This window comes from Doryrhamphus excisus, linkage group LG5, assembly GCF_037039965.1.
Source record: "Doryrhamphus excisus strain RoL-2023G ecotype Guam linkage group LG5, RoL_Dexc_Guam_v1.1, whole genome shotgun sequence".
Classification (NCBI taxonomy): Eukaryota; Metazoa; Chordata; class Actinopteri; order Syngnathiformes; family Syngnathidae; genus Doryrhamphus; species Doryrhamphus excisus.
Genome location: NC_136361.1, coordinates 24743472 through 24766523, shown reverse-complemented (window position 1 = coordinate 24766523; position 23052 = coordinate 24743472). Strand labels below are relative to the sequence as shown.

The 23052-nt window shown below is 44.5% G+C and overlaps 1 protein-coding gene across 3 annotated transcripts in view; it reads left to right on the top strand.

Annotated features, from left to right (window-relative positions):
• cdkal1 (CDK5 regulatory subunit associated protein 1-like 1) overlaps window positions 1–23052 on the top strand; it is a 140131-nt gene that overhangs the window by 7387 nt on the left and 109692 nt on the right. For all 3 annotated transcript variants that reach the window (XM_078790949.1, XM_058052923.2, XM_058052924.2), the window contains exon 4: window positions 13198–13282. In XM_078790949.1, the coding sequence (XP_078647075.1) occupies window positions 13198–13282 (85 nt within the window). The remainder of the gene's footprint in view (window positions 1–13197; window positions 13283–23052) is intronic.

Here is a 23052-nt window from a genome sequence, read left to right as displayed (position 1 = left end):
CTTCATACATATAAATGAATTGGCTACGTGCTAGATTTCCGTGTGAGAGCGCAGATATTAGATCAAGTGGATTTAAAAGCTGTGAATGATTGGAGCAGCGGGTTTAATTTGAATCGGCGTCGGACAAAGTAACCTTGATCACCAAGCAGAAAAAAATGATTGGAGGCATCACCGGGCCGCTGCTTGGCCGGAGAAAGGCTGCATGAATACACGAGCCTTTTCCTGTGTGTGTTGGGTTACGTGTGACTGCCCAAGTGCCATCGATCGAGAAATTAGGATTGGTCATCTTGGTTTAACAAGAACTGTTGCATGCTTTCCTTCTTGCCTACCACTTCTCGCTCACTTTGGGAGATGGGAGATCGTCCGTGACAAACCTAACTTTACAGAGTGAATGGTAGAGCTGTGTACCGTCTCACTTGAACATCATGGTGAACTAAGCAGCAGTTAAACTGTTGCCTCTGCAGCCCGTGTCAACTACAAACCTTAATATGACAATCCACACAATCCTATTTGTCACAATTGTCTTCAGTCTTCAAGATTCAGTGACAAAGTTGCAGTTGGGCCGGGGCTGGATACTTCCACCAAGACAGTGACCCTAAACACGGCTCCAATTCCACCAAGGCATCCATGCAGAGGAACAAGTCCAACGTTGTGGAATGGCCATCTCAGTCCCCAGACCTAAATATGATTGGAAATCTGCGGTGTGATTTTAAAGTGGGCTGTCCATCAAACCTGACTCAACTGGAGATGTTTTGGAAAGAGGAATGGTCAAAAATACCTTCAACCAGAATCCAGACCCTCTTTGGAAGCTATAGGAAGCATTTACTTCTGCTAAAGGAGGATCTACTCAATGTTGATGTCACCTGCGTACTTTAGTGGACATAATGATTGCAGACTTCCTGTAAATCCTATGAAGTTCATTTGACTTGTCATCCATCCCTGGTTGGTCTGCTATGGGATATATTTACCAGGTACGGCTGATCCCAACAAGCAGTCGTTTACAAAGGAACACCGAGACCATGACCAGGGTGCCCTAACCTTTTCACTGATTACGATATGAACACATGCAAACATTTGGCATGCGTATTACTGTTTGTAGTCATTCAATTCTGCAGTTTGATGTTTTGATCTTACAAGATTGTTTTTGTCTAAACATAACTTAAGCTCGCTCTTTAACCGTGATGATTTATTTGTGTTGGCACTTACTGCAGCCAAGATCTGAACCTTTAGAACCTACTTGTTGTCAGACAGAAGTGCTAACCACATGTGCCACTGGAGATCCGCAATTTGGGACATTTAGGATTTTTTGATGGTTTTTGTGTGAATTGTCCAGGACAGGACACAAAGAAGTCATCATTGCTAAGATGTAGCATGGGAATGTTGTGCGTGTGCTACCACACCTTTTCCCACAGAAAGACATCCAACGTTGGACTTACTCCAAACCGCCTTTGTTTTCCTATCCTGCTAAAATGTCTCATGCACACCACGGCATCCCCGTCCCTTGTTGGACAGCAGTCTGCAACTTGTACACCGTCTGTTCACCGTGTGGCCAAGACGTGCATAGTTCACAAACACGTTGTACTTTTAGATGACCTTTTTTAGTCGGCATTCTGTTGCCTTTTTAAGACTTGGCATTTGTCTCCGCCTTCACTTCTTCTCATCAGCTTCCACTTGAAGCCGAGCACATGGACCCGGCTGAACAGTCGACAGCGGGACCCCCGCTGTGCTGTTTGAATGACAGAATGAGTGCTCGCGTATCACTGTCACGGTGAACCAAATTTCAGGTATGATTCCCGTTTGTAGGTGAATGAATCAGCCCAATTTGCGAGTCCACTAAAATACATCAAGTACCGTCCGTCTCAACAGTTTCTTTTGATAGATTATTTTCAGATTGTATACTCACAGCATGGGTGCCTCCGCTGGATTTAGCTCCTGACCACATATCACATTAAAGGCACTCAGATGTGTGCTGCCACTGGATTAGCATATGAAAAGGCCATCCCATAATTCCGATGCCATCTGCTTTGACTGGAATCTGTTAGTGGATGATGTGTGACAGTGTGCATGTTTGAGTGGGTTCTTTTCCATCTCTTGCGTTTCCGCTTTTTCCTGTTTTAGTTCCACATGAACCTATTCCGCACAAAGAAGCTGTAAAGCAATACATGTATAATTTAGGAAGGAAAACACTTCAAATTGTTTCATTTTGCAATGATTTATTAATTACGGGCCAAGTTGTTTGGGATCTGGCTTCATGTGTGCACCAGCTAACTAATGTATTCAAGCACAGATGCATGGAGCATCGTGCCAGCGAGGATGCTCACGCATGTACACACATACACATTCTATAGGTGCTTTTGTACTTAAGAGAACATTAGGAAAAAGTTCAATGTTTTTTGTCTCTCACTTCAGAACAGGAAACCCATACATTATGTACATTCATTACACGTAGACTGAAATCTCAAGCCTTTATTTCATGCAAGTTGGATGATTGTGGCTGACAGTCATCATCAGAATTTGCCTGTTGAGTATAAAGTTATGAGGGGACTCTTTGCACGTATATACACTCTTATTCTCTTGAGAAACACGCACCAAGTACAACAAAACATTGTACTTACTTATTGTAAAATACAATAAAATCAGGGAATCGATCCTTGTGCCTTGGCATGAGAGACCATGAACTTGATGGTGGTCAAGCATTGCTCTGCTGAGTTTTAAATGTTGAGGTCTTGGCGTTTTCAGTGAAATACTTTGTAATGCTTACACGAAATGTCGTCACATAAAATAGCACAGTTCCCATGAAACTGACCTTTCCAACGATGTGCCGTATGGCAACAATGTGCCGTATGCCAACGATGTGCCGTATGCAGGGCCTGAATTCTTCTGAGTAGGAATAAGATGCATGACGACAGCATGGGCCGCTGCACTTTGGCTGGCAGGCCCGTGATAAAGAAGCCACGTGTTTAGTGCTGTATCACTCATTCTATATGATATGATAGTACACAAATGTATGATGCCATATAAAACCGAGGGTACTATTATCTTTAATTCACCTCTCGTTTGTTTTTCCCTTTTGTTTAGTCAGGTGGGAACACGCTAACCGAATTTGGGCGAGGCCCAAATCAACTGCGTGGTGCTAAACCAACACAGGATGGTTTGTTTGTGAAGAAGTCTTCCAACGTTGATGCCAAATGACAAATGAAAGCACAATAGAGCTGTTAAGGTCATGAATATGAAAGAGCACATCAACATGTGTGCAATTGACTTTATTGGATTCATCCATTTACCCTCATTTTTACTTTTCTCTCTTGAACCCTGCGGCTTGTACAGTCATGCTGCTAATTCATGGCTGAAAACTAAACGTCCCAGGATGCTTTGCGTGCGGCTTCAGGAAGTAGTCTTGTGGAAGTGGAAGCTAAAATCACCTTGTGAAGTCTTATGCAGCTCTCCAAGTGCACAGGTACTACACCTTCTGTTCGGACTATGATCCCCAAACACCCAGCATCACCGAAGGGTTTCCAAAGGCCGGACTTCCGTGTGATGAAAAGCTTTAGCTCAAGTTAAATGGACATAAGTAGCACAAAGAGCGACAACGGACGAGAGAGACTGACAAAGTGTGTGATGAAGGAATCTTAGGGGTTTTAGTTCCCAGGAGGAGGATGGAGATGAAAGACTGTTGTGGTAGGCTGTTTGACTACGTTGTAAGCACTGTTCAGCGTCCCTGCTACACGTGCACTACATATCCCAAATCCATGGCTTCGCTACCAGTGAGTTGTATAATCTGGAACTTTTCATTTCACTCCAGATCTTAGCCGTGTTCATTTCAAATGCGTTGGCATTGCAGGCAGTGATCAGGTAATATGTTCATTAAGAGCATTAAGGTAGTTATTTCTACCACGGTAGACCTGCAGGTGCATGTAGACCATGTTGGCCAGACCAGTAAACCGTGAGCAGACATCGCCAGTTGAGCAAGGTGGTCCACTAAGCTCATCATGTGTTGAGCTCTTCTGTCAACTGTGTTTGCCTCGGAGTCATTTCCCACATCTAATCTTACCTTTCATCTTTGTAAACAAGCTATACCTTCCGTGTGTTAAAATCATATTTTTTCATATCCAAATTCCTTTTGCAACAAGCTGCTTCACACGTCTTTTGGTTTTAGACCATCACTCTTCTTCGGTCTCTCTTAAGGTCTTCTCCTGTTCTTCAAAAGCGGTTGCCTCAGCAACTCACTCCATCTCATTTCCTTCAGCATCTTTGTCTTTGACTTTCCTCCCTCCTGGAGTCAAATTGTATCGCTCACTCGACCCGTCTTTGCTTCCTGCACACTGATCTTCTAATCATCGTCTGCTCTTTGCTTTTTCACTATCTTGTCGTGCGCCCCCCATGCCCTGTATTTTGGATGCCGTCTTCTTTCACTTTAGTCTTACAACTTCTTCAATTTCAGGAATGCAAATGAATGTGGGGATGGCTAGAGGAGCTGGCTTGGAGGCCATCATATCATATGGCCGTGCTCTGGGCCTCTGCCTTGGAAGCCCCTTGGAAGGCACCAGGGAGCCCCCTTGGAAGGCACCAGGGAGCCCCCTTGGAAGGCACCAGGGAGCCCCCTTGGAAGGCACCAGGGAGCCCCCTTGGAAGGCACCAGGGAGCCCCCTTGGAAGGCACCAGGATGCCCCCTTGGAAGGCACCAGGATGCCCCCTTGGAAGGCACCAGGAAAAATACAAGCATGCGACATCTGGGCTATTTGCATACAATTTGCATTTGAGCCCCAACTGGCTGTTTTTGGAATGCCAAGAGGCTAAATTCAGTATTTATTACTCAGGCCCATGACTAGTTTTCACATTTTTGTCCCATTTGCATCTGATTTGCATGTCCCTCTGCTTGGATGTGGGACTTTGGGGCCAGATGACCTAAATTGTTTCTGTTTCACTTATAGATGGAAAAACGAAGGAAGAGGGAGGGCTTGTATCACATCGAATGACGCTACTTAGCATACGAAAGCCTAAATACTGGAAAAGGTTATTAGGACTGTCAAAAATAACACGTCAACAGCAGTTTTATTCAATTAGTTAATTACGTCAAAATGTTTGCACCTCATGTCAAGCCACGCCTCTGACGCACACAATTGCATCTCTACAAAGAACTATTTTCTAAAACAGCTCTTTCACAATAATAGCACTAAAACATATCTTATGTGTTTTCTAAATAATCAGGAAGCCGGACAAAAAAAAAAATAAGTGGCTATTCTTATTATTCACTTTCAAGAAGTACAATTTACTGCATTTTGCAGCAGATGTGCTCGGAAGTCACCTAAAATGCACTCAAAGTTAATGCAACGGGATTTACATGATGTCTTTGAATGCAACCCCTCATTGCTCATAATAACATGGTTAAAGTGAGATTCAAATGTTGTGATGCTATTGAAGAGACTGGTGTTAGGATAGTATTAGATATTACAATATTATATATAGTTTTTCAGACGTGTGGCTGATTAGCAAATGTGTCTTCATTTGCTATAGAGAGTTTAGCCCTGCCATTTATCGATGTTCATAAAATACAGTAAACATGGGCATACTTAAGGCAATGGTGATTAATCATGATTAATTTGTAAATCTGATTAATAGTTAGTAGTAGTAGTAGTAGAAGTAGTTAGTAGTTGCAGTAAAAGGCCGCATGTTGGCCACACAGTTTGGAGATGGTAAGACCTGGGTTGGAATCTCCCTTGGGTGGAGTTTGCATGTTCTCCTCGTGCCTGCGTGCCCCCTCCCCCAATTCCAAAAACATGCTAGCTTGATTGGCCACTCCAAATTGTCCACAGGTATGAATGTGGGGGGAAGACGGTTGTTTGTCTATATGTGCCCTGGGATTGGCTGGCCACCAGTCCAGCTGGTATAGGCTCCAGCATGCCTGCGACTCTAATGCGAACAAGGATCATAGACAATGGATGGATGGGAATCAAGCCAAGGAAGATAGTTGTTTGTGAGATGGAGCAACGCTTGTCCTCCTCTTTCGTTCTTTCTTTCTTTCGTTTGTTCTTTTCTTCGTAATGTGCATGTCAGGAAGCTCCTTTAGCTTGAATAGTTTTCAACAAGTGCTTCTTTCCATTAAACAGTGGGATATCTTTCCCACATTAGTAGAGTACGGGTTAGCGCCACCATACTTTCATACCCGTTTTTTGTTCAAGTCTGAGCTTGTCCATCCGCTCAGCTGAGCTTTTCCATACAGGTGGCTTTTATGTCCTCCTTTCTTTGTCTCCTTTCTGCAGGTGACAAGCCTGGAAGACGAGGAATACAATACAGACACACCTGCATGTTTTTTGGATCACACCCATGTCATCCCATCGTTTTATGTACACTGGTGGCTGACCTGTTCCTGCGTACACTTTAGCCACCACAGACGGGCAGCTCACGTGCACGCCTGTCATTGAACGTCAACCGCCATCAGCAAACGGCAAACCCGATCACATTTGTCATGTCAGCAATGTGGAGCATCAATATTTCCCCACTGTTATTGTAATGAGTCTGAACTGGCTGCGGTTATGATTTTGACAGTTAGATTGGAGGTGTTGGAGTACGTCTCGTCTCCCTCACTGTGCTAGCATAGCTCATATCTATCATATCATTTCTCCATTTCTACATGCAGCTACGTCCTTTCAACAAAACATAAAAAGATAAGTCGGAGCATTTGACTCCAATCTGTTGGGAAAAGTTCCAAGTGAGTGACTCTTACTTTGGTAAGAGAATTTGCTGATGACTATAGCGCCACATTGCATGGCATGGCATGGTCTTGTTCAGGGTTGCTTGAATGATGAGATCATAATGCCGCCTTTGCCGTTGTTGCTGATTGTTTTGCTTATATTTGATGGTATTTTGATGTTGTAGAAAAAAGCAGCGGTAAGCTACATCATCAAATGTCAGCGAGAAATGACTTTCCAGGATTATATTATGTGGGATGCAAAATGTCTGAAAGGTGAATGTTTCTAAATGTACTTCCAACACGTCTGTTCCCGACTGCTGCTCACCGCTCATGTTGGCCAAATGTGGCTTGATGTTCATGAAAAGCAGATATTCTGCCTGGAGACGGGGGGGGGGGGGGGGGGGGGTCGTATATCTGTTGGAGGCCTGCGGTCCGACTGAGATTGCTGCCGAATGACTTTCTCTTTGTACGCTTCCTAGACCTTCTCTTGGCCAGACACACCGACTTCCTTGCCCTTGACTCTTCCCAATCTCTGTCCCGCTATGTGGAACATCTTTTCATGCCTGCACTGATGACCATAATGGCTTCCCGTCTTGGCTGCAGTCGAGTGATTGGCCCCAATTAGCGCTTGAACCCGAGGCTTCATATCATCGTGGCTATGCAAGGTGAGACGCGTAATGGCCTGGTTCCTATCCCCCGCCTTTACGCAGCTCAATAAATCATCCATAATGCGAATTTAAAACCACAACCAACCCACGATGGAGTTTTATTCTCACTGCGGGAATCGCTCCAGTATGCAGCCGCCCGTATGTGCGTGTCCTTCTCTGCCCTCTGTTCATGTTCACCCTGGACAAATACAGGATGTAAGTACCAGTACTGCATGCACTTTGGTCTTTCTACTCTATATAGTCCTTGGCCGCCTTCCATCATGTCGTATTTATCGTTTCTGCTGTTGCTTCAGCCTCGCTTGCCTTAAACCATATCAGCTCAACAGTCAACGTGTGAAGTAGCATGTTGACAAATATTGTCATAAGATCACAGTTGATATTTAACATACAAATACTCCGCTCCAACGGAAATGACTGGGGTGTCACACGCTGCCATTTTGCATGGCGTCATGAATGACGAGGCACAATTCAAAATTGCACATTTGGGGTTCCCGGTTCCCCGATATTTACATTTCATGCAGTTACTTTGCCCCCACCCCCAAAATATCCCTTTATTAATGATTTTGGCTCGCTTTTACAGAATATATTTCTCATCTACTCACCCCCCCATTTTCTCTGTGATGTGATGGCCGCTTGTCCGCTGCAGTAATGGACTCCACTTAGTTGTTCAGAACTGGAGACAACCCCGAGGGAATGGTTGTTTTTAAGATGCTGTCAAACTGTTGGGTCGGGCGCTGTGCTGTACCCCCGCTGTGCCTAACTTGGCGTACACCCCCAGTCAGCAGTGATGCACAGTGACACCTCGGCATGCATATCTCTTCCAAGAGACTTTCCTCTCTGCAGCGATCTGCAGCCATCCTTCCTACCAACTATTGACAGCAGCCCACCATAGTTATTTTAGTCTAGACCCCCTAGCCTCCAGCACAGATGACTGAGAGCTGACTTTCTCCTTCTTTTCATGAAAAAACTCTTCAGCCCCAACAGGGGTTTCCACGAGGGACATAACATGGGACATGTTATCAGATTTTGTGCTGCTCCCCCTGGAGCCAAAATGGCTTGGGGGTCTGTTTTCACGAGCTGCTTTTGTGTGCCATCCATGACCCCGTTTCTGAGCGTTTCTGGGAAGAGCTTATTGTTGCAAGGCGGTGATCTGGCCTATCCTGGATATCGGATTTGTAGGCCGCATTGCACTGCATTATGCTGCTTTATAATTGCTGCAGTATCATTTACATTCTAATAAATTGGGGTACGCCCTCACACCAGTAGGGTCCTTCCGTCACACGCATTGTCTTTTTATTAGTTTGCAAAAATCAATCATCAATCTGATGGTTAATCCATTACCCAATTCATCGACAACTTATTCTTGTTGACCCAACTGCTAACTGTAGGTCTTTGCATCTTATTAATTTGGTCCATCTATGGCCTAACCCAGGTCTGGGCAGACTACGGCCCTTATGTCTTAGTCACATAAAAAATGTCCAAATATAGTTTAGGTATTTCATGTGGTTTGATGTTTCAAGTGCAGACACAAGCAGATTGATGGACAGACAGACAGATACAATATATGGTATGGTGATTGTAGCATGATCCCAAAAAGACATCAAGGCAGTGCAGCTCTAAAGCAAGGCACTATGTGGTTGGCGTGCACTTGCATCAGACGGTCAACTGCTGAGGAAGCGTGTGCTCTGTGTTGCCATGTTCCTCTTCCTCTGTATTCCCAAATGTTTGGATGAAATACGATGTCGATGTTAGTCACCTTGTTGGTCTGGAGTGTGCTCGTTGTGCTAAATGCCCCATGTGTGATTTTCCTCAAGTGATTGACAGCTGAAAGAACGTGTGTGTGTGTGTGTGTGTGTGTGTGTGTTCACTGGCCCTCTAATGACAGTTGATTGCATTATCTTCCATGCCCGAGTGGTTGCTTACCCTGCTAGACGGATGACTTGAACCACCACCCCCCCCCAGGCCTGTATGTGCATCTGGGTGTGTGTGTGACTTGATCGGAGGTGAAAGTCATGAATCCTCTTAGGCCCACTCGGGCTTTGCCAAGTCAGTCAGACAAACGTGCTCGCCCACGTCGCCGTACTGTCCACATGACACATGGAGATTTCTGCAGCCACACACCCTTGTGGGTCCAAACACATGCAGTGGTACCCGGGTAGTGTCCAGACTGTTGTGTCTAGGGAGTACTACATAATGGAATACTTTCTTTGTACTTCTTTCCTGTGAAACACAATCCGAGTCCAACTTCAGCCTGTCTGAGCATCGTGATGATGGCTTATATTATGACCTTAATGCAGTGCTTGCGAAACAGTGGGCACCCCTGGGGGGGGGGCATGAGAAGTAGGGAGGACTTTCAGTATTACTGCACACCAGCCAACATGTACGTATGAATTTGTCGTACTCGGCAAGCGGCTTGATGCTTGAATCTGCTTGTACGGGCCACTGCTGTCTTTTCATTATTTTTATGGGGAAATATCACTTTCAGGTTCAGTCTGTACAGTACAAATAAATAAATGGGGGAGGGGGGGCTTGACAGAAAATGTGACAACCACTGCCTTAATGAAAATGTTAACGTCTATAATGCATACATACATTATAATTCCACTCTTGAAATGATGGGCTCACAACAATTGTAGAACAAATAGCATCCAGCAAAATGGCGACAGGCCTACCCTGCTCTTCCTCTTCTATTTGACTAAATCTCACTGTCCCGCCCAGCTTTGATGCACACCACCGGGGTTACCGGCCCGATCCGCCTTTGGGTCCACCTGTCCTTGGAGCCAGCCTGCCATCCAGCTGTCCGGTCGGCCAATAGGCCAGACAGGCCTTGTTAGCTCAGTCAAGTGTGTCCATTCACCCCAAAGCCACCCTTTGCACCAGAATGCTGGCTCCTATAAACCTCTATGCCTCTATCTCCCAAGGTCGGCGTGTCCTATGGATTTGCCTGGCGTCTGTGTGTGTGCGTGGGGGGGTGTGAGGAAGGCGGCGGTTGAGATGTGGGGTGAAAAGGTTGGAGGGCAGAAGACGGAAATGACAAGACAAATGTGTTTGTGTGCGCGTCCATGAAGCGACGTGTTGGATCGGATGGAAAAGTGGGTCATGATATGTGCATGCGACGCTCCGGGTGTCTGGTATCGAGCCCCAGGGTGGCTGCTGTCTGCTTCTTCTGTGTCTCACACATTTGCATGCGCACACACGGTCACACACACACACACCAGTACGTTTGCAGGCACAGCCAGCACACTGGGTTGAAACATGTGGAAGTATCTAGTGCGTCCTATACTTGCAGTGGAAAGGTGGCCGTAGGTATGAGGAACCAAGATGGAAGAAGAAGACCATACGGTTCCATAATTGAGCGTGACAATGAAGGACTGCGTATGAAAGGCTCATGCTGCTTGCATGCTCTCCATCTACCGTGGATATGCAGTATAAGATCTGAATGTTCTTAGCTTCACCAACTGACTGCAAAACCAGAGGAGGTTACATAGAATCATTTCCTCGGGAACTTCTTGGAAATGCTTGGAAGCCTCATCATTTTATTCTTTTCACACTTCTGTCAAAATTATTTTTGTGTTCTGGGGATGAGAACATTAATTTTAATTTTTAGCCTTGAGGACATATTTTATAATTCTAATAATTTTTCACTTAGTTTACCAAAAACAGACCGAACCTCAGCCAAAGTAGATAAATGACAAGTTGCTGTCAGCTTCGTTACGCTGAGTGTTTCCACTAACAGTTTTCACTCCAATATGTCTGCATATGGAATGGAATGGAATGGAATGGAATGGCCTTTATTGTCATTATACAAGATGTACAATATATCTGCATACGTGGGGTTGGGGAAAGGATCTTACTCCCATCTTGCCCATTCTTCCCACTGAGGGCGTCCCTGCCCTCTGACCCCCCAGCTGAGCCTCACATTGCTCTCTCTGTGGGGGGGGGGGGGGGGGGGGGGGCTTCACACACACCTGTGGCTAAATCGATAACAGTCTGGCTGGCTGTTTGTGGTCATTCCCAGACCTCATTTGGATGCTGTACCTTCAGCTGGCTCTTTCTTCACCTCTGGAAGTCTACCTAGGTTTTGGATTTCCTTGTTCCATCTGTCTTGTTTACTCCATGAACTCACCCACACCTTTAGCCCCTCCCCTCATCTCCATAGTGGGTCTGTGATCGAAAGGTGTTCTGCATGACCTTGGGTACATGTGTGCATGCATAGACACATTGACCCCTGCGGTGGCCTTGGCAATGTCAGCCAGGTGTGCTTCATATCGGGATAATGGCAAGGTATATGTTTCATATCGGGATAATGGCAAGGTATATGTTTCATATAAGGATATTGGCAAGGTGTATGTTTCATATAAGGATATTGGCAAGGTATATGTTTCATATCGGGATAATGGCAAGGTATATGTTTCATATAAGGATATTGGCAAGGTATATGTTTCATATAAGGATATTGGCAAGGTATATGTTTCATATAAGGATATTGGCAAGGTATATGTTTCATATAAGGATATTGGCAAGGTATATGTTTCATATAAGGATAATGGCAAGGTGTATGTTTCATGTAGGGATAATGGCAAGGTGTATGTTTCATGTAGGGATAATGGCAAGGTGTATGTTTCATATCGGGATATTGGCAAGGTGTATGTTTCATATCGGGATATTGGCAAGGTGTATGTTTCATATCGGGATATTGGCAAGGTGTATGTTTCATATCGGGATATTGGCAAGGTGTATGTTTCATATCGGGATAATGGCAAGGTGTATGTTTCATATTTGGGATAATGGCAAGGTGTATGTTTCATATTTGGGATAATGGCAAGGTGTATGTTTCATATTTGGGATAATGGCAAGGTGTATGTTTCATATCGGGATAATGGCAAGGTGTATGTTTCATATCGGGATAATGGCAAGGTATATGTTTCATATCGGGATAATGGCAAGGTATATGCCGAGAGAAAACATTGGCACAGGTAGAATGGCTCGTGAATCGGGCTGACCTTTTTTAATCACTTTGTTGAAATCTTTGACACACGAGCACATTCACGTGTGTGAATGAAAGCACTGAAACGGTGTCAAAGGTCACCTCCGTATGGAGTTTATCCTAGCTAAAAATGCAGGCAAGTAACAAAATAGCACAAAGCCAATTCATCGGAGGGTCAGCTGTTGTGTAATGTGTTTCCCATATTGTATACTGGTTTCCAAAGGAGTTTATGGTGTGTAGTAGTGTTTGTGTACTCATGAAACCAATATTTGTCCAAGCTGAACCGTCTGAAATTGAGACCGCCTTCCAAGGTGTAGTAGTGATGGTAGTGAAGTACGGAAAGTAGTGAACTTTGGGCTGTGCCCACCTGGAGGTAAGGAGGACTGAAACAAGGGTGTATTTGTCCTACCCAAATATTGTGACCTTGGCCCAATGTAATTGCATGTAATTGCTCGTTATTTGAAGCGCACGCATTCCCCACCATTCCAGGATGCGTGTCTCCACACAAAGGGCTTTCTTCATCAGATCAAGTCAACTGTACATCTGCAGCAACAACCTCACCCATATTTACCCCATGGCTATGATATGCAAAGAAATGCCTAGCGCTCTCTTGCCATTGGCTATGGCGCCCTTCCTATGCAAATCTAACTTTCTAGAGACTTCCCAACACTGTGGCGGAGTTGTTGACATTCGGGATGTGCACACTTGCACGCTGAGTCACCGTGTCCGTTAGGGAAACTTGAAGCCATGTTTGCGTGTACAAAGTATCATTAGTATGGCTCATCTGTGCTTTATTGGTTGCAGTTATACAGAACAATAACGATCATAAAATGACTTCTATCTTTTCATAGATGACCCAACAGAAGCAGACCTGTGGCTACTGAACAGCTGCACCGTCAAAAACCCTGCGGAAGACCACTTCAGAAACTCAATCAAGTACTGAACACACCCACACCTTTCCCAGTGATGTTTAAAATGTCATAGCATTTGAATTATTCATTGCTTGATATGAATATAATATAATATTGCTTTAAAGGCAGCCCATCCAACCATAGCTTATTAAGAACAACCATATTTCCTGGGACTGCCAAAGTGCTACTCTGTTCCACTGGTGTTTTCATGCACATCACACACGTGCACACAGAATGCAGACAGGGAGCCACATTTGCATAAACACAGTGAAATTAAGCTAGAAACTGTTTAGCATTTTGATGAATTTCCTGCCATCGGGGGCACACCCACACCTGGCGGGTGTGTGCTTATTGTGCTGGTGTGAGCAAACAATGAGTCGCTGGGTGCCTTGCTGCTGGCTGTTCAAAAAACCAAAGCCTTTAAGTCCATTTACATGTTAAGTGTGCGATTGCATGCATTTTTTAATTTTTTCAATTTTCCAAAAGCTGGAAAGCTATCGTTTCCGTCTCCTAAAAAGAAGCATCGTTTTTCTTTAGAATTCAAAACACATTTGTCCTTTTTTAACCTCAAAATTTGAAATGATGACATTTTTTGTTAATATTTGTATCTTTTCATGTGGCAACACTCAAGGGAAGAGAAAATCCACTATCGCTGTCACCACCCCCCCACCCGTGCCCCAGCAGTGGCTAGCAGTGTCCCCGTCTGATACGCATCGATATCCATTATTGTCAGTTAATATGTCACAACAAGATGCAACTGAGTACAAAACCTGTCATGCGGAAGATTTCTGTGGTGGTAGAAGTTTAGTACGACATTTGAAGCGGAATGTTTGCAAGGCCACGGCTTCCTGAAACGTACGCTGCTGTTTGGCACATTTGCAAAGCGGGACAAACTCCCACGGGACAGGAAAAAGTCATTGGCTATAACGATGGCTGTCAAAGTAAGTTCCCTTTATTATTAATATGATATATATATATATTAGTACTTTAGTTGACATAATGATTGCAGACTTTCTGTAAATCCTATAAAGTTCATTTGACTTGTCATCTATCCCTGGTTGGTCTGCTATAGGATATATTTCCGTGGAATGGCTGATCCCAACAAGGATCGTTTGCAAAGGAACACCTAGACCATGACCAGGGGTGCCCTAACTTTATCATAGCACTGTAGTGTGTTAATATAGCAGCTTGAGAATACTAACAAGTAAATGAGTATAGTATATGTACGTATGCATGTTATGCTAAGATGTGTCAGGCGCCTTTCAAATCAACGATGTGTTAAAGGAGATGTTGCGCAACAGCGTGTAATTAAACATCTCTGTTTGTGCTTGCATTCTAGCATGTGTTCAATTTCTCTACTTGGCTCTTTCTAGTCGTTTCTGTGATCAAGGGAACGTGTGCTTAATGAATTAGAACCAAACTCTGAGTTCTGTACAATTTTTAAAATAAAGCAATTCCCATGTTTTATTTAGATTCATTTCATTATAATTTTAATATTCATGAAGCAACGGAGAGAGGGAGAGAGAGGAAGAGCGAGACGGGGAAAAATCAGGTTCTTTTTAATTGAAAAGGGACACGCAGCAGACCGAATGAACACTTGGATGGAGTCCAAATGGTATATGCTGATACATATAGCGTGTACTTATTGTGTGTACTTAGCCAGATGTCTGCACTGCTGCTGTACAATTACTACGGCCTTTGGAAACACTCGTTTTTCATCACTTGTAGACTGTACTTTCTTGACGTGCATTGGAAAACTGAACTTGGGAACTTTTTTGGCTTTCCAATAAAATAAGCTTGAACATTGGAAGATGATGAAATAAAACGTCTTCCATTTCTTAGTAAGCAGTACTATTGAATAATACATGATCTTTACTGCAAGTTGAAAGTGTTTGTTTAGGTAATTTGCTGATTGAATGGGTGTCATAGTGTATGTGTGTATGCCATTAGTGCTTTCTAGTTGTGATATTGAATATGCATCATAGCCCTTAGCTGCATCTGCTCATTAGTACCATATTAGTAAGATGTTAGGCAAGTGATTTTACAGTAGAAACACCGAGTCTCAGGGCAAAGAAATATATATTACAATACATAGGAAGATCTTACAGTAACAACGGCCGTCATCCAACCGCGGCCAAAATGAGCATTTGTTGCTTTTCCATATTTGGCAGAAAGTCTAATTACAAAATGCAAAAAAGCGTGCTAGGTTGGCTGAAGGCCTATCATGGATGATGCCACCTATTTGTGTTGTCCCCGATGGCTTCTCCGCTCCTCACAGGAGCTGACTTTATTTTCTCCGGAAAAAAAGCAAATTGTTAAGAGTAAAGTCTGTAAATCTCATATGTAAAACATATCAACATATAAAAATAGGCAGAATTCTTCTGCCGGCCTGTCTACCATGAACTCATTCATTACCAAAGACATAGAGCATTGCCACATTCTCTCTACCCACACGTCCGACCCCAAAGACATTTGTTTGCGCCAGAAGCAAAAAGAGGTGATGACGCAAGTGCGCAAAGGAAGAGACCATGTTTGGTGCCGTAAGAACGGCCACAAGGTGGCGCTTGACCAGAGCTCAGCATGCATCTTTCCCAAGAGCTCCACGGGACGTGGATAGGCATGGAGTAGTGTAGCGTGCAGAAGGTTGGCATTGAAGGCAAATTTTAGCGCATGCGCACACACGTGCCTCGAAAGATTGGTCGGCCCCGGAGGGAGGAATGTTTTGTGGCAAACGGTCCAACCTACTATAAGTAAGATGAAAAGCACCTGAGAACTATTGACCAATGGTCCAATGGACCAATCGAACGTAAGGATGGGCTAGCACGTGTTGCTGCAGCGTGTTTGTTGTCCCTTTGTCTCCGCAGTGTTTCGGCGTCCGCACAGTCGGACACAAAGCAAATGTGTGTTATTGCATGAGATGTTGGGAATCATATCAGTGATGTTATGGTGAAAACTCTCTTCATCATGATTCTGAGTCCAAAGGTCTGAAAAGATTCATTTTGCCTACGTGTCCTGACTTTAGGGCCACCCTGTAGATTATAGTTCAGGTAAGGCTTCCAGGTGAACGTACGGTATGTTTTTGCCTGGAAGGTAGTTCTAAGTAACCTGACAAAAACGTGGCTGACATGAAGACCATTAAGGCCAGAAATGTTTCCTTCCCTCTCGTACATGACAACAAATCGCCAGTGACCTTTTAGAGTTTTTACTCAGGGCAGTTGTTTTAAGTCTATGTTCACTGACTCTCGCAGACAACACGTGGATTTGTCGTTGACTCGAGACACACACACACACACACACACACTTGCTGCTGGGGGCGGGTTTTGGTGCAACCCAGAGATTGGCATTAAAACTGTCAGTTCTGCAGGGCATTAGCCTACATTTGGGGGTACACGTAAACACACACATACTCGGCAAGGAGTGAGATTGGCAGAGTGAGAAGGCAGAACGGGGTGGCTTTAGGGCCCCTCGGACTGAAGCACACCAAGGTGAAGGTCGGTCCATGCAAGGCCCTCCGTTGGGTTGTCAACATTTGCAGTGCATTCTATCAGGACGGTATTGCATGATATGTTTATTGATGATGTGTTTATGTTTATTGCACACTTGCATAACCACTTACATTACAATTCATTGACAACATTACTTTCACTTGTTGACACTTCCAATATTTCACTTTCCTACATTTGTCATGTACATATTTTTCCCACTTCCCGAAGGAGTGGACAGTATTGAAAGAAGCAAATAGGAGTTGACATATGTTCATCTTCTCATATAAATATATACATATAAATAAGTTCAAAACATCACAAAAATGCCTCCTCAAAAAAGACCCAGACCCAGCCATCGCTCGATGTTGCTTCCCCTGCCGTCGTATCGCTGCACGTCTATTGTACGGTACGCGCTCCACAGCGTTGCATTGTTGTTCTCATTTAGAGAATGCAAGGCGAGAGGCCGCATCGGATCCCGTACGGGTGGTGAAAACCAGCATTCGTCTTTGACTCATGGCCTCGCTCTGCTTGTGGAAGTTGATTGTCGTTTTTGGCAAATGACAAAGTGCGAAGAAAACATAATTTCTCCAAACATTGGCGAAAGCATCCCAAGAAGGGTTTTCCATTTCAGACCCTCTTCCTACAGGAAAGGTAGATCACACTTTGATTCAGTCCACTTTTTGTCACAATCGGGTCAGCATTTTGTATTCCGTACCCAGACAGACTGATGCTTTTAAAGCAATGTGGCTTTTGTTGGGCAGATCCCATCAATAGGCTCGCCGCTTAACCTTCAGGACGTTTAGCCCCAACAACAGTCAGATGTCATTTGGTGCAATGAACGTTGAAAAGTGAAGTGCTCGTTCATCAGAACAGGTGATAGGCAAAGCAGGCATCAGAAGGGACGGGAGGCTAACGATGTTGGAATCCCTGTCTCTAATGGACTTGACTTTTATCAGCTCTGTTGGCTTCCAATGGCCTGGTATTAGTTGCTCTCATTTCACAGCCACTCAAAAGTTTAACAGGCTTCCAGTCATGGCGTGTCCAGTCAGAGGACATTGACTTTAACAGCACTGCTACAGGGGCAACTTAGCTGTGTTTGAACACTTTATTCCTGTTTCTGATTAAATACTTTCCTACAAAGCTCAGAGTAGGGTTGGCCTCTACGGACCTTAACGTCTACCTCAGGATATTTGGGGGATGTATCACGATGCCACGATATCAATTACTGTGTAAAACGCTACAAAGCTTAATCCATATCATGAAATCCCCATGCTCCTAAATCTTCAAGCAACTGAGGCGCTAGTCTTGCGTGTTTGTGTGTAAACGATGTGTTTTACTTGTGCCAATGTAAATATGTGCCAAGGTTTTTTTTAACAGCCCCACGCCGTACTCCTCCATTCTGGGAAGCTAGTTTGGAATTGTAGTGCTGTTCCCCATCTTACCCCTCCTTCATCGCCCAATCGTCCTGTCCCGTCACCCACCACTGCATAGTATGCCGTATTTGCATGGATGGATGATGGCGCAATTTTGCTTGTGCTTCTGTATTAGCGACACAAATAAAGCCATCTTGGAATGCCTGTGCTTGCCATGGAGGTGTAGATGAAGATATGAAGATGCAGCCACCCATGCCATTCCCACTGCATAAGGCTGTCCTTCTTTATTTTGAAGGACGGTCACAGAAGTCACAGAATGTTCTGTGTGTGGAGAATTTACGGTTAAGATGAGCAATGTTCAAAAATAAAGGTTGCTTCAGGTATTTTTTCCCTGAACCTGCAGGTGGTCATGGGGCGGTGTAAAACCTGCCTTCCATTGAAGGAATCTAACACAACCTGGGCAAAATATACTGTATGAATTGGTATGGGGACGGAATTCCTCATATCCACCTGATATTTATTGGGCACCTCTTGTATTTACTATTTTATCTGTGTAGTTCTGATTTATTGTTATTATTTAAAAAATACACATTTGCCCCATACTTGATCAAGGACATTTTGTCAAATGCCAGTCATCGTGGGCCAAAATTTTGAAGCCACCCCCAGACGGTTATGCTGATTTTCTGCAATGTGGGATAATTGATATGGTAAGTAGTTGATGTGGAAGCAATGCCAATGATACTGATACTAATACCGATACTGATACTGACATATTTGGACGTACTTACCACCTCCAGTACAGGTAAAGCTGTTCAATGCCTGCTGAGACATCCAAATGGGGGGCAGCCTACCGCACGCACGGACAAAGTGTTTTTCGTCCGTGTCCGTATGTTGCTGTGTTCCTCTCGGATGCGTGCGTACACGAGTGTTGGCTAAATGAACGGCTGCATAATCACAGCCTGTCACATGGCGGCTGTGGCCGTTATACGGCTTTTCAGAGCAGCAGTCACAAATAACCCCGGGCTTTTATCCGCTCCGTCAGACGGTTGGTTGCTTTTAAGACACCCCACAGGGCTCCAATGTTTTTCCTGCCGATCCTCAATTGTGGATTTAAGCCATTAGAGGACAAGTTAATATAGCGTTGGAGATAGAGAGGGGACCTTTAACCCTGATGGGCTGCGAATGAGTCTGAGCAGTTGAATCCAAGTCTGACGGTTTCTAAAGGGATGGACTTGGAGTTTAGTTTGGGTGCTTGAAGGAATTATCTCATCCATATGGAAGGCTCAGTTAGCATAGCGGCTGTTTCAGTGTCCTAAGGAATGCCGCCAAGATAGGAGTTGGACTTTTAGAACCCGAAAAGGGTTACCACATATATGAACCCTTCGTTGAAAGTGACTTAACAGTGAAGTCTGCTTTCTATTGCTAAACATTTAAACAGGCTCTGGTGTCTATTTTGAACACAAATTAGCCATTTTTAAGCCATGTACCGTACTTCGTTTGAGACTGACAATATTGGGGAAGTAGACATGTACATTCACCCTGTAGGAGAGGACAGGATTAGCAGTATTTCATCTTAATAGCTTTCTCTCCTTCTGGAGAAAGAGTCTCAATCTTATGTGAGCTTTTAAGAAAGGAGGGCGAGCTAAATCCCTCAGCGGGATGCAGGACGGGCTTGTCCCGTGCTTTTTTTTCCACAAATCATTGTCAGACATTCTATCCTCATCTTGGAACTTTACCAGCAGTTGAAATCTATTGACATCAGACATTTTTACTGTGCAAATATATTGAGGTATAGAAATATAGAATCTATTTCTAAAAAAATATAGAAATTTATAGATATAGAAAAAGTGATTGTCTGTGGAATTGGTACCTTGGCATGGTCATCGTGTCAGGACGTGTCGGTGGGAGAAGAACTGACAGTTGGCATATGGAGAATATTGCACTGACCCTCAAATAACTCCCCCACCCCCCAGTCCAGATGCAACACCTGCCCCTCTTGTTCTGTCAAACTGCTTTCATGACAAGAAAGGCACCAACCGTCATGCGGTGCCAAGAATGTTCTTCTCGGTTTGCGTGCTGGCGTCGGTTGGAGTGGTGAAGGTGGCCATTATGTTCTTCGATGCTTTGTTTGTATACGTGTGGATGACGGAGCCACCCACCCAGCTGGCAGGTGGGTGGACGCCAAACAGCCTGCATAGCAGCTGCCGTGTCCCGCATCACGTCTGTAGTCACACACCGAGGGGCGTGACGTTTGACCACACTGATGCTGAAACCTGACCCGCCTGGATGTCTTCATCTGGGACGCATTGCAGTGTGTGTACCACAAACCCAAGCAACATGGCTGCCTTTTAGCCCAGCCGTGGCCGTTCCGTCACACATTGGCCCAAAGGGATGTCGGACACAGTTTGGCAGGTTTCTGCACGTCTGATATAACTTTTTCACATCTGATATCATATCGTATGCCCGCTGAGCATGCTGGGGAAGTGTCTTGTTTGACCTTGTGTAATAATGGCTCTTTAGCCAAACGCAAACATGTTAATGGAAGCAATCTTCACGAGAATACCCCATTAGTCAAATGTTGGAGAGCTGCAGCCCTAGTTTTACGTAGATGTGTTGTTGTTCTTCCTTTTCAACCTTGAAGTCCAAATACTGTCACCCGGCCAACAGCAGCCTCTCTGCTACTTCCATCCGGGCAGAGCTGGGCCGCTTGCATCAGATTGTTGAGATTGTTTTGCTGGCATCGGACGCTTATCGGATATCAATATCTGCCTCTTCAAGCAGCTAAACAAGCACTGACCTGGAAATGGTTTTGTTGAACTGGCTGCAGGTTATTCCGGATAACATTCTCTCCCTTTCTAAATGCTGAAGGTAACCATTGACTGTGGCTCTTGAGACCTCGTGGTACCCCACCCACACCGTGTGAGACCTCCAAAGAAGGAGGTACTTGGCTTCTCAGTCGACGTCACATCCATCCTCACGAAGTTAAAGCTTCCAGACATGCTTGATATACATCAAGTCATGCAAAATGACTTTTGACCTTTGAATGGCTTATGCTGAAACCTCCTGGGGGGGTAGAAGTGGTGGTGGCAGAGGAGCAGAAGATGTAATGTAAATAGAATAAATGACATGATGGCTTATTCCACCCAGCGATGAGCCGAGGCTGATTTGCTGATTGGGGTAGAACGTACTCGGAGAATATTGGGGCCACAACCATTGACTTCTCAAGTATTTTCTCAGAAAGCTGATAGAGACGTTGCAAGCAAGCCAAGAAGCAGTTTAACCGAAGAGTATTTGGGGTGACAAGCCCCAGGACTGCAACCTACTGAGAACCTACTTTCAAAAAATGATTAGACCAGCCTAGTTTCTTCAGTCCATCGATCCACGTTAATAGCTGGCAAGTAAAGGAACATTTGTTTGGCCAGATATAATAACCAAAATAGCTCATTAGAGTTTAACGTAAGAGCTGATATCTACTGATATCCAGCAACTTCCAATAACACGGCCAAACCCACAATGAAAGATGAAAAAAAAAAAAGGGAGCGATAATGGCTGCCATCGATGGTTCAGACTCGACATACTTCTCCATGAAAATGCATTTTGCTTTTTGTGTGATGATTTGTGATTTTTAGTCCTCTTGAATTGGCTTGGAAGCCTGAAGCAACACGCACCTTTTATTCAAGTTCAACATTAGCCAAAGGAAAGACGAGATTTCATTCAACAAAGAAGCTGGGGCTTCGCTATTCATCTCCAGATCCTCTCTTTTTTCACAAACTCAATGCATTTTTCCTCTTTCCTTCCCTTCAAACCTTGCCTTGAACCTTCCTTTTAATTGCTGTCGGCTCAAACGGTTGTACACAAGGGGCTAAAGGAGAAATATATTTCTTTTTCAACATCCACGTAATGGGCTTCTGCATAGAAATGTAATCAGACAGTTGGCTTTGTGCACGCTGCATGCTTGGCTTCTAAATGGAGGCTATTTGGAAGGAATAAGGAAATCAGGCTCTGTGGTTAAACGGGAAGCCCTTTTAGGGGGACTGATGAGCCACCAAGGAGCTACTTGAGGCGGCTGGGGGAGCAGACATCAGCCGGGGAAATTAACAGCCTGAATAGATGTTTAGACATTGTTGCTTTATAATGAGACTTCTTATCGCTTGCATCGTCCCCAAACACGTAGCGCCGTTCATGTATTCACACATCTGCTTCCATATGCACGCTGGCACAGCGCTAATACGTAGCAGAGCATCCAGCATCGTAAGCACACGCTTGCCCGTGTCAAAAGGTTCAGCGTAGGCGAGAATCTTCCTGAAAGCCGCATTGTTCCTTCATCCTGGTCTGGTTGGCTACCAGTGATGGAGACAGTTGCTCCTCCATAACCTCGTCGTGAGTTCTGTTAGTGGCCGACATCGAAGTGGACATTAACATCGAATATTGGACATTGTTTCCTTTGTCTGGGAGAAAATGGGAATGTTTCCGTGAGCCGGGAAGAGAGTGCCGATGCATCCCAGGTCACTGAGCATGTGCCATTCCATTTGAACAAACCCTGGCTCGTAATAATTCATATCTTCAAACCAATCATGCTGGTTTATGCTTGAACTCATTTTCATTGACTCATTCATCCAAGAATGCCCTTTGACCTCCGTCAGCCTGCTAAGGATTCCCAGTCGCCTCCACTTGGGAATCACAACACGCACACACAGGAAGTGACGACATGTTCTTACAAATACGTTCAGGTGTTTTCAGCCGTCATGTATGTTCTTTCTAAAGTGTTGTGACCCTTGGCGACGATGCCATGCATGAGCAGCTTTCATTTCATTTAGTCAGCATCCTTATCCAACGGGCCAAGAGTCTTCTTTCCCGTCAACGAGGCAGACGCTAATGCATTCCCACAGGAGAAGCTGTGAAGTTCATCCGAGTATCGGCGTGTATCCTCCACATTT